At 43.0% G+C, this 15,944-nt stretch overlaps 2 protein-coding genes and 1 non-coding gene across 3 annotated transcripts; all 3 read right to left on the bottom strand.

The window, feature by feature from the left end:
* Window positions 1-693: 693 nt before the first annotated feature.
* c23h11orf98 (chromosome 23 C11orf98 homolog) lies at window positions 694-3,381 on the bottom strand. The gene is made up of 4 exons (XM_026363163.1): window positions 3,301-3,381; window positions 2,331-2,455; window positions 1,248-1,345; window positions 694-1,090 (listed from the first exon to the last, which is right to left on the bottom strand). Exons 1-4 carry the CDS (start codon window positions 3,337-3,339, stop codon window positions 978-980), a joined length of 375 nt encoding a protein of 124 aa, XP_026218948.1. The 5' UTR covers window positions 3,340-3,381; the 3' UTR covers window positions 694-977.
* Window positions 3,382-5,685: 2,304 nt separating this feature from the next.
* On the bottom strand, window positions 5,686-11,439 carry pthlha (parathyroid hormone-like hormone a). Its single transcript, XM_026361332.1, has 4 exons — window positions 11,086-11,439; window positions 10,674-10,795; window positions 7,248-7,778; window positions 5,686-6,357 (listed from the first exon to the last, which is right to left on the bottom strand). The coding sequence occupies exons 2-3, from the start codon at window positions 10,778-10,780 to the stop codon at window positions 7,271-7,273; spliced, it is 615 nt and encodes a 204-aa protein (XP_026217117.1). The 5' UTR covers window positions 10,781-10,795; window positions 11,086-11,439; the 3' UTR covers window positions 5,686-6,357; window positions 7,248-7,270.
* On the bottom strand, window positions 8,168-8,240 carry trnat-ugu. Its single transcript has one exon. It is a non-coding gene; the product is annotated as a tRNA-Thr (tRNA).
* Window positions 11,440-15,944: the final 4,505 nt, after the last annotated feature.

Raw genomic sequence — 15,944 nt, 5'->3', positions numbered from 1 at the left:
AAGGAAAGAATAAGTCCTTCCAGGGTAAAATGATTACATATGTTTCTATAAGGGCTTGACATAATAATATGTTTAGTACACACACACACACACACACCGTTAAAAAAGACATTTACTGAGTCAAAGTTTTAGTGGTCAAATAAAACAATTATTATGGAAGTACAATACCAAAAAGAATTTGAAGATGTAACCTATAAATTAAACCATATATGCATTAACAGCTAGAAATGTACTCTAAATGACACTGTTTATTTTTTATAAAGACTTTATTAAAGACTTTTCTATTCAAAGTAATGGCCACTTGTTCCAAACAAAACAAACAGCAAGAAGTTAACGTTTATAAAACACTTTAATAAAATATAGTGGAGAAATGTGGTACAAATAGTCTTGTTCTAAACAACTTCTTTGATGCACAAGCCTGCATCTGCTAGAAAATAAAAAATGTGGGGAATGGCAAAACTAAAAATACCTTTTGGTTCATCAAAATTATGAGATTATAAGTGTCACAGTTGCTAACTTTAGATCTCGGCTTAGTCTTAGAAAATACAGATTTTGACAAATTATTTTATTATATTAAGAAAATAATAATAATTTGAAAGAAATAAAGCTTAAAAATAAAACTTCTTCCAAAATGTTTATATTCACTAAGACAAATGTTTTAAAGTTATGTTGTGAATTTCAAATTAAATCTTCTTCTCTTTCTTTCATGTTTGAATTAAGTATTTTTTTAAATGTTTCTTTTTGCCATAAACCGACCTTCACATTTTCTTCTTCTCCGTCCAGTATCTTTTTAATTTTAGTTATTTTACAACCTGTCTGACTCAAACTGATATTTTCCTTTGAGCACAAACTATAAAAAACAACTTGACTTTCACCTGTCGCTCATAGAAATGCTCCGTGATATTTCAGAGCTCCATCCTTGATTAACTGAGTCCTTTCAACTAAAAGACAAAACGCTGCCCTACACATCAGAGTCTTTATTTCACATCTGCCATCTCTACGTCCTCCTGGGATCCAGCTGATTTCTTCTTCTTCTTGGTTGGAGCTGATGATACAGTCTGTTTCTTTGGTGGTGGAGCAACCGCCTCAACTGAGGAGAGAGATGACAACAGAGTTGCAGAGATTCAATCATGCCACTGGATCTCTAACAGTCAAAGAAAACTATACAACACAAAATGTAGAAATTAGAAAAACGCGACAGATCGCGATCAATATTTTAACTGAGCTTTATTCTAGTCATCTGTTACCTTCCATACTGGCCTTCTCCTGCTGCATGTGCTGCAGCTGTTTGAGCAGCTTTCGTTTCTTCTTTCCAGACAGAGTGATGTTCGCCCTCGGACTCGACCTGCAGGAGAAAGAACCTCAGAGTCAGGCTGATGATGATGATGGTCTTAGAGCCTGTTCAGTCTGAGCTGGCAGCTCAAAAAAGATGTGATCTGAAGACAAAATCAAATGTTTGACTCGTTCTGTTTGTGACAGTAGAATTGTTACTGTGTTTATAATAATACATTTATTTCTAGAGCATAGGAGACAAAAACACAGGTAGCCCAACAAGACCAACTTGAGCAAGCACTAGTCAAACAGCGGAGAGGAAACCTCCAGCAGAACCAGGCTCAAGGTAGACGGCGAAAACTTACAACAACTACAACATCAGTCCTTAACAAAACCAGTTTCAGAAGAAAAGACATTTGTCCTAAATGAGGAGTTGTCTCCGTTAAAAAAAGATCAGAAAAGGTTCGTCGGTAGAGTGTGTTTTAAGGAGACATTTAAAAGATGTTACCGAGTCAGCTGATCTTATTTCCTCAGCTAAGTTGTTCCACGGTTTGGGAGCTCTAACTGAAAAAGCTCTGACATTTAGTTGGGGTGGCTGTGGCTCAATAGGTAGAGCAGTTGTCTGCCAATCACAGGATTGGTGGTTCGATTCCCGGCTGCCACGTCACTCGGGCAAGATACTGAACCCCGGTGAGTCAGGTCAGCTGCATAGCAGCTCTGCCATCGGTGTGTCAATGGGTGAATGAGACGCAGTGTAAAGCGCTTTGAGTACCAGCTAGGTAGAAAAGCGCTATTTAAGTGCAGAACATTTACCATTTAGTTGTCATTCTAACATCAGGGACATACAGAAGATTTGTACCAGAGGATCTCAGGCTACGTGCAGGCTCATGAGGCTTTAACAGCTGGGATATATAGCTGGGGGAAAGACCATGCAGGGCTTTAAAAGTTGTTAATAAAATCTTAAAATCAATCCTAAAACATACTGGCAGCCAGTGTAAGGAAGCTAAGACAGGAGTGATGTGTTCATATTTTCTTTTTCTAGTTGAATGATGACTGACTTTCTCTTCTTAAGGTGATGGACAGTGATGAGACCATGATCCACGACGGCTCCGACTATCTGACGTTTCTTCCTCTTCTCTCGGCCCAGAACTCGGCGCCTCTTGAAAAGCTTCTTGCCCAACTCCTGCAAGAAAACAACAAGATAAGCACAAATAAAAAAAAGACTGTTAGCAACATCTAGCGCTGCTGCTCCAGTGTGACACAGACCATTTTATAAACCCCTTAAATTTAGAAAAGTGGTTTGATCAAACAGCACCTCTGGAAACTTTATTAGCTCATTAGATTCAGTTTGAACTTCTGTAAAGTAACTAAAGTACCTCAAATGGTACTTAAGTGCAGTACTTGGCTGTAAATGTACTTAATTACTAAACACTACAGTTACAGTGTTTGTTCCTCGTCTATCGGCAAACGTTCAGGTCACAGAGCGAACCGTCAGGTTTTCTAACAGTTAATCAACTAATGAACTTTTAGAAACCACATCACGTTTCTAAACATCTACATTTGTTTTACCCTCTAACCCTCTGGAATAAAACACTTTCCCTCCACTTCACAATTAAATCATATTCCACCCGTTTCCAGATGTTGGGACTCTGCAGATGGTTTTCCACCATCTTTGTTTCGGTAGGGAAACAAAGTGGCTGCTTGGTAAAGGAGTGAAAATGTGTTTTATGGTTCTATGAGACGAACATTTCATCATCCGGATGGTTAGAAGATTCTTTATGGATCATGGGGAAATTTTCAGAATAACTGTAAGCGGCTTAAAATGATCGTCCGGGGCTTTAAAATATTGTCGTTTAATTCAACAACAGTTAATTTCAGGAGGACTGGGGCTTTAGCTAGCTGTCCATGCTACATGCTAACAACACGTTTTATACGTTGGTAAAATAACGAAACACAACATGAGGTTTCACCATCTTCTCTTCCTAAACTTGATTTGACCAGTTACGTACATAAATCAGCGTTTCCTACCGTTTTCGGTCTGTTTATCTTCCCTCCTGGAGGAGACATGTTGAACCCCACATGGGCGGATAGCGTCTTCTTCTACTACTCAAATCCTAGCACATTCTGCTGCTGCTTCTTCTTCTTCTAATGTATTTCCAGCAGGTTGTAGACGTCTGAGGCTTAATGCTGCCCCCCACAGACAGAATGTGATATTCAACTCACATATTTAAGTACAATTCTGACTTCCTTATACTTCACTTGAGTATTTCATTGGACTTATTTTGGCTTTTATTAACAGCTTTATATATAAAATAGCAGTTGAAGTTCCAGCTTCACTTGTGTCCCTGTGTTTACAGTGACTGTTCATATGATCACAGAGCTCAGTTAAAGGACGCAAAATGATCCAAAACAATACAGCAAAGCCAAAAACAGACACAGCACCAGCCTGTGGGAGAAAACGGGATTTCTAAGGTGACGGGACGACTGGCGTCAGATCAGAACTCGGGTCAAAGCTGTTTCTGCAGGAGGTGAGTTTGGGACATTCAGCACTTGATTTTAGAAAAGAGTCAGTTGACTGAAAGATAATTCAAGATTCAAAGAACTTTATTAATCCCAGCAGGAAACAGCTTTGGCTTGTTACAGCTGCTCTCTGAACCACGACCAACACAAATGCAAAATCCCATCTGTTAATAAGAATAAAGAAAATCTACAGAAGGATAAAAGAGGGCTGGAAGAGTCAGGGGTGGCAGCAGAGCAGAACAGTGCTGACAGAAATAATGATGTTGCAGTGACAGTCAGAGGAAAGTACAACTGGGGGAGACGACAGGATTAACTGGTTTTTAATTCAAATGTTTTCTGAGAAGCAACATATCCAGAAGACATGAGTCCAGGTCCAGGCCCCGTCCCCTTACAGAAGGGAGACAAGTTGTGCGTCAGTGAAGGTTTTGTAGCAGCAGGGTTGGACCAGTGAACGCATCAGTATTAGTACGATACTTCTGATAATGCAGCTGCACGTCTTCCACCGCTGGTTTGCAGTAAAAGGGACCCACTGTGTGATGGAGCCACAAACTCATTGTAGATCGAAAACAGAGAGAAGAAGTTCTGAATCCTGGATCTGACCTAAACTGGGGGGATGTTTCCCACGCTGACGCCCGGTGGATTTCCCTGCTGCACAGACCCACGGGGACTATCAATAACTTTTGGCTCGTTTCTCTCTGCAGCCTCCAAACTCTCAGGACCGGCCGGATTATAAGAGCCAGTCTGTTTGTGCACATCTGGATCCTCCAGTCCAGCTGTTGGGAGCTCCATTCACCACAGCAGCTCAGATTTAGCCATAACAATAAAAGGATCGGACAGCGTAATTGGCTCATCTTTGCTCCTTCCAGATAAACGTCATCCAACCAACTCTGATCCAGAAACAGAATCTACGGCAGCGAAACTTATCTCTGACACAACATGAATGGAGTCCTCCGAAAGGCCAGGATCAGTTTTACATGTGGGTGAAGTTTTGTTTTGGGCTGGATTGTCAGTGATTATTCATGCTCCTCTATTTCAGTTCTGGAACAAGTTGCTGCTTTTCCTTTGATTCAGAGCCCAACTGCAAATTAGGCCAGAAAGCTTCTTTCTCATCTGAACCAGAAAATAGTTTCTGAGTTGTTCAGAGTCTCCTAATGACAAATCTGGTTCCAAACAAAAATGTGGCCCCCTGAGTTCCCTTAAGAAAATGTTACTTTAATATGACGGCTGCATTTTTGTGGATTGCCAGCATGTTCTCTGCAGAACGCTGGAATTGCTGCTCTAAGACACTAACAACTCTCAACTCCCCTTTTTGTCTGTGGTTTAGTGCAGTTTTTGTTTTTACCTCCACCTTGGGTCAAACAGAAAGAATAAAATATATTTTCCCAGAAGGTGAAGTCAAATTATTTTTTCAGTGTGATTTGAAACAGATCAGTAAGAAAATCTTTAAACTTTTAAACTGTTAACGGTTATAAAGAAATGACATTTGACTTCTGTAATCTTAAATGATCAAATTAGTTTCCTTAACTGCACCTTTAAGTAGAAAAATGTTGATGTCCAACTATGGAAAATGAATATGTAAGAATGCATCTCCAATCCAATTCACAGTAGAAAAAATGTTAAGAATTAAATTAGATGTAAATGAATGAGCTAAAGCGGATCCAGAACAGAACCCTGGGGGACACCACAAGCCTGTCTTTTAGTTAATGTTGATGCTTTGGAGGAGAGCAACTCAGTAGCTGCAGCTTTCAGTAAAGGATCTGAAGTGTTTTCTATCACTACACAGTAGGTTTGTTGTGTGAAATGAAAATTACTACTGAACCTGATGTGTTCTTATCACCAACAACAGGATCAAGTAACATGAAAAACACAGGAGGCCAAGAGAAGTTACTCTCAAATGTTTAATCTGTTCAGTACAGGGTGGTTACCTCAGTGCAAGTGCCAAAAACAACGATACAGAGCCGTGTTTGGTTTATGTACACATATGAACTGTAGCACTGGGAAGCAGGACGTGGAGGAAACAGAGACCGTGAAGGCAGCAGGAGGGTCCAGCACAAAAGATGAGACGACAAAAACTTAAAAACTTGGATCAGAGAAACTAATCGGCAGCAAAGAAACAGAAGAGTCTGAACAGAGTCGAGAAAAATAACACAGAATGGCGACGTTGTCTTTCTTCATTTCATTTAACCACAAAAACAAGTCCATGAACAAAATTAATGGTATATATATTTATATTTATATATCTAAAGTGCATTATGGTACAAAAATATAGAAGGTCAGCAGCACCTCGATACATTTACAAAATAAATACACCATTCAGACAAAATAAATTACTGCAAAAAATCTGACATAACTGGAATAAAAAAGAAAGAAGCAAGGATTCACAAGGGTTAAAATCTGTTGCCCCACAGAGCATCAATAAGTTTCGAATCATATTCTGCTATCGATTCTGCTATATTTAGAATATTTACAGACAATAAATATTTTCCATTTTCTTTCCAAACAGTCGCTGTTACAGACGACGGTAACAGGAGCATTTAGGAGTCCAGTCCAAGCGTCCGGAGGTTTCTGCAGCACAAACACAGAGACACAATGTGTTAAAGGACAGAAACTTCACCTGCAGTGTCAACACGTACTAATTACAAGTGTAACCGATACGGGAAAAACCTCATTACACATTACGATACTTCTTAAAAGGTTCAGACTTATTGTAAAACACTCGAGATGAAACCTTGTGTCCTAAAAACAGCCAGGAAGTTTGTGAAGTGTTACCTGCAGTCTAATAAACCTGACACTGATTCACCACGGCTGTTGGGCTGCTCCTTAGGTTTTACTCATTTGATGAATTTAATAGTACTATAAAGTTACTATAAAAGTACTATAAAAGTACTATAAAGGTACTATAAAAGTACTATAAAGGTACTATAAAGAAGATACTCCAAAGGTACTATAAAGGTACTATAAAGGTACTATAAAGAAGATACTCCAAAGGTACTATAAAGGTACTATAAAGGTACTATAAAAGTACTATAAAGGTACTATAAAGGTACTATAAAGGTACTATAAAGGTACTATAAAAGTACTATAAAGGTACTATAAAGGTACTATAAAAGTACTATAAAGGTACTATAAAGGTACTATAAAAGTACTATAAAGGTACTATAAAAGTACTATAAAGGTACTATAAAGGTACTATTCCTACTACCCCATGAAGCTGCAGCAGTTCTTCTGACTCCTTCCCTACTTCCTTCCCTACTTCCTTCCCTCCCTGACTCGGGCTCTCACCTGCAGGTCTTTGTGAAAATCTAAATGACCTTTAGCAGATCAGAACCTGGATCAGAACCTGTTCTGTGGACCCCCGGGTCACCGGACCCCCTGTCTGTTCTGTTCTGACAGATGTCAGCTGTTCGGACCGGGCTGGGGACCTCGCGCGGCCCTTCAGGGGCCCGCGGACTCACCTTAGTCAGAGACTGACAGCGTTTTAAAGCAGGCCCAGCAGAGACCTCCACTCCAGGTGGAGTCCACTCCCGGGCTCGTCCTGCAGCCTCCAGCCCACCGAGCGCGCCCTCCTCTTCCTCTTGTCCCCCTCCCTCCTCTTGCCGGACCTGCCTTTCTTCTTCTTCTTGCCGGGCCCCTTCAGGACGCTGTCTTTGTACGTCTGGGACTTGTTGGTCTCCTGCGGGAGGTTGGTTCCCTCCTCCTCGTCCAGCCTGAAGCTGATGGGGAGGTTCTTGGTTCCTCCGGGAGGTTTAGAGTGCAGGGTGCTGCCGGTGGTGCTCAGGTTGATGCCCAGGCTGACCCCGGGCAGTCCGACGCCGACCCCGGCGCCGCTGCTGCCTCCGCCCCCGCTGGTGGTCCGGACGGGCAGGTCGCGGATCTCCGCCGTGTGGACCTCGTCCAAAAGCTCCTGCAGCCACATGCGACGCTTGAAGTCCTGCAGCGTGCGGCCTTTGTCGTGCATCAGCTGAGCGTGAGTCACGGAGCGTTTTCTGCAAAACAGGAACAATTGAGATTTGAGACTGTGTCCGGACGTGTTCTCACTAGAAAACCAAAGATCTCAGACTGTTCAGTGCTTCACCAGCAGAGAGCAGCATCAGCAACAAAACACCAAGTCCAGGATCCAGTGTGGCCTCCTGCGTGTTGTGGACTCACACGGACCCTCCTCAGTCAAACCTGATACAGATCATCATCGGTCCTCCTGACTTTTCATGACTGAGACACTGATTCAGGACCTGAGGGCAACAGGCAGCTGTGCAGAAGAACAAGTGTCCGCGGATCGTTTGGATGGATGAAAATTCAATTATATAATCAGTACAAATAATAAATGTCTGCAGCGGCCACACGGTGGCGCCGTCTGCACCGACAACAAACTGGAATCAGGCCCCAGCGAGATTTGAACTCGCGACCCCTGGTTTACAAGACCAGTGCTCTAACCCCTGAGCTATGGAGCCCGGTGAGACCTGGTCCCCGCAGGCTCAGACGTCCTGCTGTGAAACCGGATCAACAGGTGAGCTCAGTCCAGGTGGAGCAGCACTACATCGAGTCTCCTCCAGGTGACAGCGTTCACACAGCGATGACTCAGTTCAACTGCACTGAACAAATCCTACATGAACCTATGAGGACCAGAATCAGTCCCCGCTTTTAGGCTTGGTGCAGTGTGGGAACATAGAGATGACTCAGCAGAACCTAGGGATGACTCAGCAGAAGGAGAGGAGCTCTCCGTCACGTCGGATTCGGACCTGTTGTCTTTCCACATTCAGTCGGAGCAGCAGAAAGATTCAGCCTTTGCTTTGCTGCGGTGTTGCGTTACTCAGAGTCCTAAGTCTTAGGAAAACACAGAGCCAGGGCCCAGGGCCCGGCCCGAAGCCTGGGAACCACCGAGCACCAAACACTGGCCAGGTGTCTGAGCACACAAACAGAGGCGGCTGATTAGAGCTCAGTGCCGGGGGTTCAGCTGGCCGAGCTTCCTCCAGCCTTATCTGAGATGCTGCTCAACTTTATTCAGCCCCCCCAAAGCGAACGCGTCTTTTTCTGCTGAGTAATAATAATATCCTGAACCCAACGGGCCTCCTGAACACGGAGAGAGCCCCCGAGAGCAGCTTCTGTTTATACGCATACAGATATTTCCTGCAGAACCCGGGCCTGAGCAGAGAGAACCGCTGTCTTTGAAAGGGGATCTGGTTCTGTTTTTACCTGTAATAACGTTTAGATCTGGAACATCCTGAGCGCTCCAACACCCCCGTCCCACCTGAGGCTGAGAAGAACCAAAGAAGAACCGGCAGTGTCATTGTTTGTTGGAGTCTCACACGTCCACTCCTAAACTAAAACTGGTTAAACTGGGACGGGACGTCTGTTCTAATGGTCACCACATGATCTGGTCGCTGTGGTTCAGGTTCTGCTGGTTCGAACTCGGCCAATAACAGGAAAATGGAGTTTTTAAGATTTTTTTCCCTGAAACATTTTCAGAACAAACGTTTGAGAGAAAGAAATCAGACGTTAGGTTTGAATGTGGGGTTCTGTACCTGCGTGGTCAGAACAACGAGTTTATTCTTCAGAGCTGGGTCAATAAAGTTTCTGATGAATCAGTTTTAACCATCAAAACATCCGAGAACGGTGAAATGTGATCAAACGCTTCAAACACCGACAGAAATTAATCTGCTATCACAGAATAAATAAAACCGTTCATTCATGAGATCAAACATCAACTTTCTGGAACTCAAAATTCAGTTTAAATGTATTTTCTTAGATTCATCTTCTATCAGTTGATGTCCAGCACATGTGGACGGGGAACCACAAAGACTCTCTTCAACATCTTTAAATAGTTATTCTCTGCTAAAACCCACTTAAAGTTCCAAAAGAATAAAGACCAGGATCAGAGAGCTCCCTCATCCAGCACGCTGGGATTTTCACTTCACGGGTTTCATCGCGCCCATGTTTTCCTTTCCCCTCAGGCGGCGTTAACCCCGTCCTGAAATCCTATTAAGTGCATATCACACAACGGGTGTAGCTCTATTTCCCTGGATGTGAGCACAAAAGGCCCCACACACACTGAGACGAGAGTCTCTTGTGCCGCTGGAGCCCGTTTACGTCCACGTAAACCCGGACAACACACGGTTTGAATCACTTTCAACACTCCACACTCTTCCTTCAGCAACTGCCGCCACTGAAATGCATTTCAGATGTGATCTGTCCCCCGAGACGGCGAGTTCGATTCAGTCAGAGAGGCCAGAAGTGTAGAGGAGAAAAGCTCAGTAACAGACAGTTTGTTTCAGAGCATCCTCCCACCGCTTCATTAAAATCTGATTACATCCAAAAGCCGTCTCAGCGATATTATCTTTCCACAGGGGGAAAGCTCTCACAGTGTGTTTAGCATTCTGGCTTAACAACTTGAAAGAACATTTATTCTGCTTGGCATCAAACACCTCAGCAGGAGCAGCAGGTTTGGTTTGGTCCACGGCCGAGCCAAACATCAGCATTATTCATTTCCCTCCTTTGCAAAGACTTAAAGTCTTTGTTCAGAGATGGATACCAGCAGGCAGAGAAAACGATGAGGACGCTGGTGTGAAACTCGTGAACTGACATAAAGTGGAGCAAGAGCAGAAAGAGCCGTCAGAGTGAGGATGGGAAGCAGCAGCGGGGAGGTCAGGGGGGTTCAGACGGAGCTGCTGGGAGTTTATCGCACGGAGACGGGTTCTGCTTTAGGCAAACACACAGGTGGGCGAGGGCTAACTAAACATTTACCACTAACTGAACACGGCGCACAGTGGAAATAGAAGCAGAGACACATGCGAAGAGTCATGTGGAAGTTTGATTACACTACATGTTTCAGCTTCGTGTCTTTTGAGGAAAGTTAAAAACCTGAAAAATGCAAAAGAAAAACTTACATTCTGTTGCTCAGGGCATCGATCGGTCGTCCATAGTGTGGCACCGGAGAGCAAAGTAGGAAAAGGGCAAAGCACCACTGCTGCAGGGCTCTCCTGGAGCAGAACATCTTGGAGACACGTTTCTGTACAGAAAGAAACAAACACATTAAACCTGAGCTGAAAACGCGACTTTAACTTGAAGCGTCTCTCCACACTCCACAACCTGCCAACTGGGAGAGGTTTTCTCTGCGCCCCAGTTGTTGAAATGATTAACTCTGCTTCACTTCACAGACGAGACGGCTGTAGAAACCAGTCCAGCATGTTCAGAGCAAATTCCAAATTAAGCCACAACAAAGCTGGAATTAAAGAAACCAAAACAAAAGGGAGGAGGAAGAAGAAGAAGAGGAAGAAGAAGAGTTAATGGGAAACTTACTTTCCCACAGCAGTGTCTGTCCCACACGGAAAAAGACAAATTAATTCACTTAGGTCCTTCCTCAAACTTTCCAGTCTGACAGCTTGGAATCCAGGTGATCACACCTTGGGGGAAATGAAAAAAGAACCCAAGAGGCAAAAGATCCAGGAGCTCGTCTTCAGTTTGTAATTTATGTTCCTCAGTTTAAAAACTCCTTAAAGTCCAGCTGCAGCTCCAGGTGTCCTGCGCTTCGAGGTGAGTGTTAGACTGATGGCAGGGCAGGCAGCGGTGGGACGAGGTGGGACAAGCTGAGGCTGCACTGCTGCTGCTGCTACAGGTCGATCTGATGGGAACGTTTGCTGCATGCTGCCTGAGAGCCTGAGCAGGTCAGAGGCGAAGGGAAGGGGAGGACTTCTTAACAAAGAGGAGGGCCTCCATCGTGTCTCTGCCCACTGACTGTGGAGTCTACTGAGGCAGGAAGGTGGCGCTCGAGCAGCACACAGTGAGTCAACTTTATGTACGGGGGGCTGTTAGTGCCAAAAATACCCTAAGACCACTGGGAGATGAGGCAGCTACACAAAAAGAATAATTACAAGACCTGAACACAGAACAAAAGGTGTAGGTTAAAAAATAAAGATAACTACGACCAGAGCTGGGGGCTACGGAGGCTGATTAGTGCCCCACAGCCGCTCAATGTTACATAGTAAAATCGTTATTATTATAATTAGCTTTGTACTAATAATCCTAAAACATTTAGGGTATTAACGTGCTACATACAAGGTTTATTATGGCGCTCTGAATGTGAGACTAATCAAACCCTGACCCCTAGAAGCTTTTACTACACTTCAAATTTTCAATTCAAATAATCTTTTTATCAAGAAAGTCACAAATGTGGGTTATGATCACAAGTAACAAAGAGTTGTATTAATAATAATAATAATAATAATAATAATAATATATAATTTCTATAACCACACTGAATCTAAATCTGTGGTGAATGGTTTTTATAGATTTGACTAAATCACAACCCAATGAAACGATATTTAATTTAAAAGCTAAAAACCGGTAACACTGCTCTCATTCAATGATTTTGGTGACATCATCAACGTTCAAAGACAAAGAAGAGTTATTTCCAGTTTGAAGCTTCTGCTGTCTGATGCTCAGTGACAGCTGGTCTGAGCCGAAGTCAGCAGTGACTGTGGGCCATCGCTGGCCTTTCCACACTCACTGCAGACCTGAAGGGTCAGGTGCTTTGGTCAGGTATAACGCTCGGCCTACGGACATGAAATTGGAGCAGAGATGATGAAGTGTGGCAGGCTGAGACACGCAACATGAAAAGAATTTTAGGAGAAAGAAAGTTTGTGAGCTGTGTAGAAATGATTTCAAGTCAAAACCAACAAGTGCCACGTCTCAGGGATTCTCTAAGTTGGGGTTAGGAATGAGACAGAAGCACCAGGTAGACTAAAGAACGGTAAAAACGGTTACCGGTAAGACACAATCGGATGCTAGTTTATGCCGAGCTGAGCGCAAATCAAGGTGTACGTGGGTGGAGGGGGGAAGGTCAGGTGGCAAAGAGCAGTGATTATTCGAAAAGGCCGTGTTACCGGATCAGATGAAACTACATCTAATAGAAAATACTAAACTAAATAAAAATAAAATATTATTATCACTGTTCTGTAAGAAAGATGTCGTGATCTCTACAATCTACGAAAGAGAACCAGCTGCAGACCTGATGCCTGAAATCTGATGAAGAAAATCACTCGTCTTTGTCTGTGGGCTGAGCGTGAGCTGTGTTCAGGGACAGTCCCGAGTGCAGGTCATCTGTGTTTCAACCCCAGAAAACAACAACAAAACACAAACCGAGAAGCTGTGGCAACAACATCACTTCCTTTTCATAACAATCAGGCTTGTCTCTGGAGAATGAATCTGCCGAGTTGTGACACAAATTTCTGACTCTGTAATTTCCTAATCTGACACAGTGAACATTAGATTAGATTAGATTATTCAATCTGCTGCTGCTTTAGATGGTGTTAGGTGTTCAGGATTCCCATTTTCATGTCAGTTCCCTCTTTCTGCTCTGTAAATCTGTCATCAGCAGAGACGCTGGTCTCAATTTGTGATCTTTCAGTTTGTGCTGTTTTCTTTTAACACATATTTCCATCTGATGCTTCAACATGAGATCATGACATTGGCTTATCTGATCTAATCTTGTTCATGTTAAGCAGAACTGGGTGGAAACATTCCTCATGTGTGGATCAAACAGCTCAGACCACCAACACTGTCACTGCTCTTTGGCTCAGTGTGCTCTTATGTAACCTCTCATACTGTGCTGCATTTATTAGCCCGGTGCGGCTGTTTGCTGTTCGTTTAGGAGAAACACAAAATACACCTGTACTAAAAGCTGCCCTGGCTGCTGAATCGCACCAGGATATGAGCTGGAGCCACAACATTTCAATTAGAAAGCACAAACCTTATACACTGAAACAGTGGTGAAGTACAGATCCTTTATGTCAGTAGAAGTACCTCAACAACAAGAATTGAAATACTCCATAACGAGTGTACGTTGTAACCTGCAGAGGTATTGAACATTATCTGAAGTATTAAAGGCACTTGTCTTGCAGAAGTCTAAAGATTCATCATGCTGTTATTTTCCTCCACTGATCGTTTTGGCGTCTGAGGTGAGAGATGTTTGTCCAAACTTTAACTCAGCATAATAAAAGAAAACATTTAGCATTTAGTTTGAGAAATGGTTTACACAATCATTCCAGTTGTTAAATTCTCTTCACTGGCTTCCAGTAGAAGTGAAGAGTCACTCTTGAGGTGCAAAGTGAAAAGTTTGAAAAGCATAGAAAGGCAATTTTTGCCATGCTTTCTGTTTGTATTGCGTTTCTCTGGGGTCATACAAATAGCCCATGATTTCTAATCACGTGACTTGTGATGCTTCAACATACTGCAAACACAACACTGATTTCCACTTCCTGTGTGTTGTCGTGCCTCCTGTATGCTCTACGGACCAAGCTGACAATCTCCCCATGTGAGAACACGTGTGACACCGACAATCACAATTACTGTGACACAGGAGTGAAAACAACTCTGACCTGATTCTCCAGATATTGTCCAGAATTCATATGTGAACCTGAAAGCAAACATTTCCTGTAACATTCTTCACTGTTCTAAAAAAAGATGAAGCCATCAACATAAAGAATGGAGAATAATCCCATAAAAGTCTACACACATTGATTTTAAGTGCGGCTGGAGTTTCCTGAGTTAACCTCCACACATGGGAGCCTTGTCCCCCCTTTAAAGAGCAAACAACAGTAAGTCAGACAAACACTGCGGGCAGCAGCGCCATTCCCCCGCACAGCTCTGAATGACATGTGTTGAAACATCAGCAATGTGTTCCAGCTGTCGCCTCCTACAATTAAGACCAGATCTCTGAGAGAAAACCAGCCCAGCACACACTCAGCGGGACTTATCTCTTAGGCTGGACCCCCCAAAATGTCTGTGTGGAAATAATTTGTGGGGGAAAATATTTACACAAGTATGTGCCATCAACATTTCACATGTTTGGAGCTGAGATTTATGTGTAATGGTACACATTTTTTTAAATCGCAGTGCTGTGTTTAGAATCAGCTGACATGTGATTAATGTTGCTTCAATTTCAGCCAGTTGACTTGTTTGTGATGCGCACAAAGACTTTTTAGATTTCTCATTTGGAACTTGAAGATGTGAAACAATAGCTGACTGATTTGGTTTTAAACGGGCTAAAGCAGTGGGGGGTTGTGGAAAAACTGTGAAGTTCAGCCAAGAAAAAACACAGACGTTATAATTCATAAAAAAAACAGTTTGTGCCAACTAGTAGTGGTTTTCGCTCTTTTTCAATGTGGTTCAAAAGCTTGACTCACTGACTCGATGCTGCAAGTAAACGAAGCAGCAACAGCATCTGCAGTCACACCTCAACACACCCGCTGTGTTGGCTGCATTATGAGAACCAGACACCGAGCTAAAACATGGCGGCCACTCTCGACTGTACATTCCCACATTTGACCATTTTGTACCTGTATTGATTAAATATTCATACTAGAAACAGTTAAAACCACTTTTATCACTCCAATCGTTGCTTTTTGAGCAGAGCAGAGCAACACATCACTAAAAATAATGATAAAAGCATGAAAATATGTATCTAATGTATCTTATTTACAAAAATGCTGCGATCATAAATGGTTTTTCAACTTACAGTACCTGTTTCCTACATTGAACCTTTGGACTAATACAACCTACTCACTGGCAACAGTTCCAGAGCAACATTCACGTGCAGTGGTGTTTGGGTCCACCGTTTAGCTCTGTCTTTGGTCTCCACCACGTCTTTAGCTGCTAAAAGCTTTCACCGCTAAGGCTCTAACTGTGTCTGTGTCTGCCTGCCCTAACCCAAACCCTAAGAACAGCAGAAGGGCTTCACATCAGAATATATATGAACATGTTCACACATGTAGCTGTAAATGCGGGAAAGTGTCGCATTTGAAGGCAACACACAGCTAATGCTGCAGCTAGAAGCTATACAAAGATCTGTGTGTGTCCAAAAACTGACCCCACACAATCAACATTAGCATAAAAACTAGTGTTGTTGACGTGTTTGCTGCTCGTTCTGTTTTTCTTTTATATTTGTATCAGCGCTGTGCATGACAATCTTGCTCTTTACTCAACGTACACCAGCTCTGGGTTTGTGTTGGGGCAAGTTTAATCAGTGCACCGGCTGACCCACCCCCGTCCCTGCAACACACTGAGTGTAAAGAGCAGAGGCTTAGCCCACCATGCACTTGCAAATGTTTGGCTAACGTTACAGACGGCCTCCAGGGGTTTCAGACGGGCAGCGATTCCAA

Source organism: Anabas testudineus, chromosome 23 (assembly GCF_900324465.2).
Source record: "Anabas testudineus chromosome 23, fAnaTes1.2, whole genome shotgun sequence".
NCBI classification, from domain to species: Eukaryota; Metazoa; Chordata; class Actinopteri; order Anabantiformes; family Anabantidae; genus Anabas; species Anabas testudineus.
Note: the sequence above shows the minus strand (reverse complement) of the source record. Positions and strands in the feature narration are given on the sequence as shown.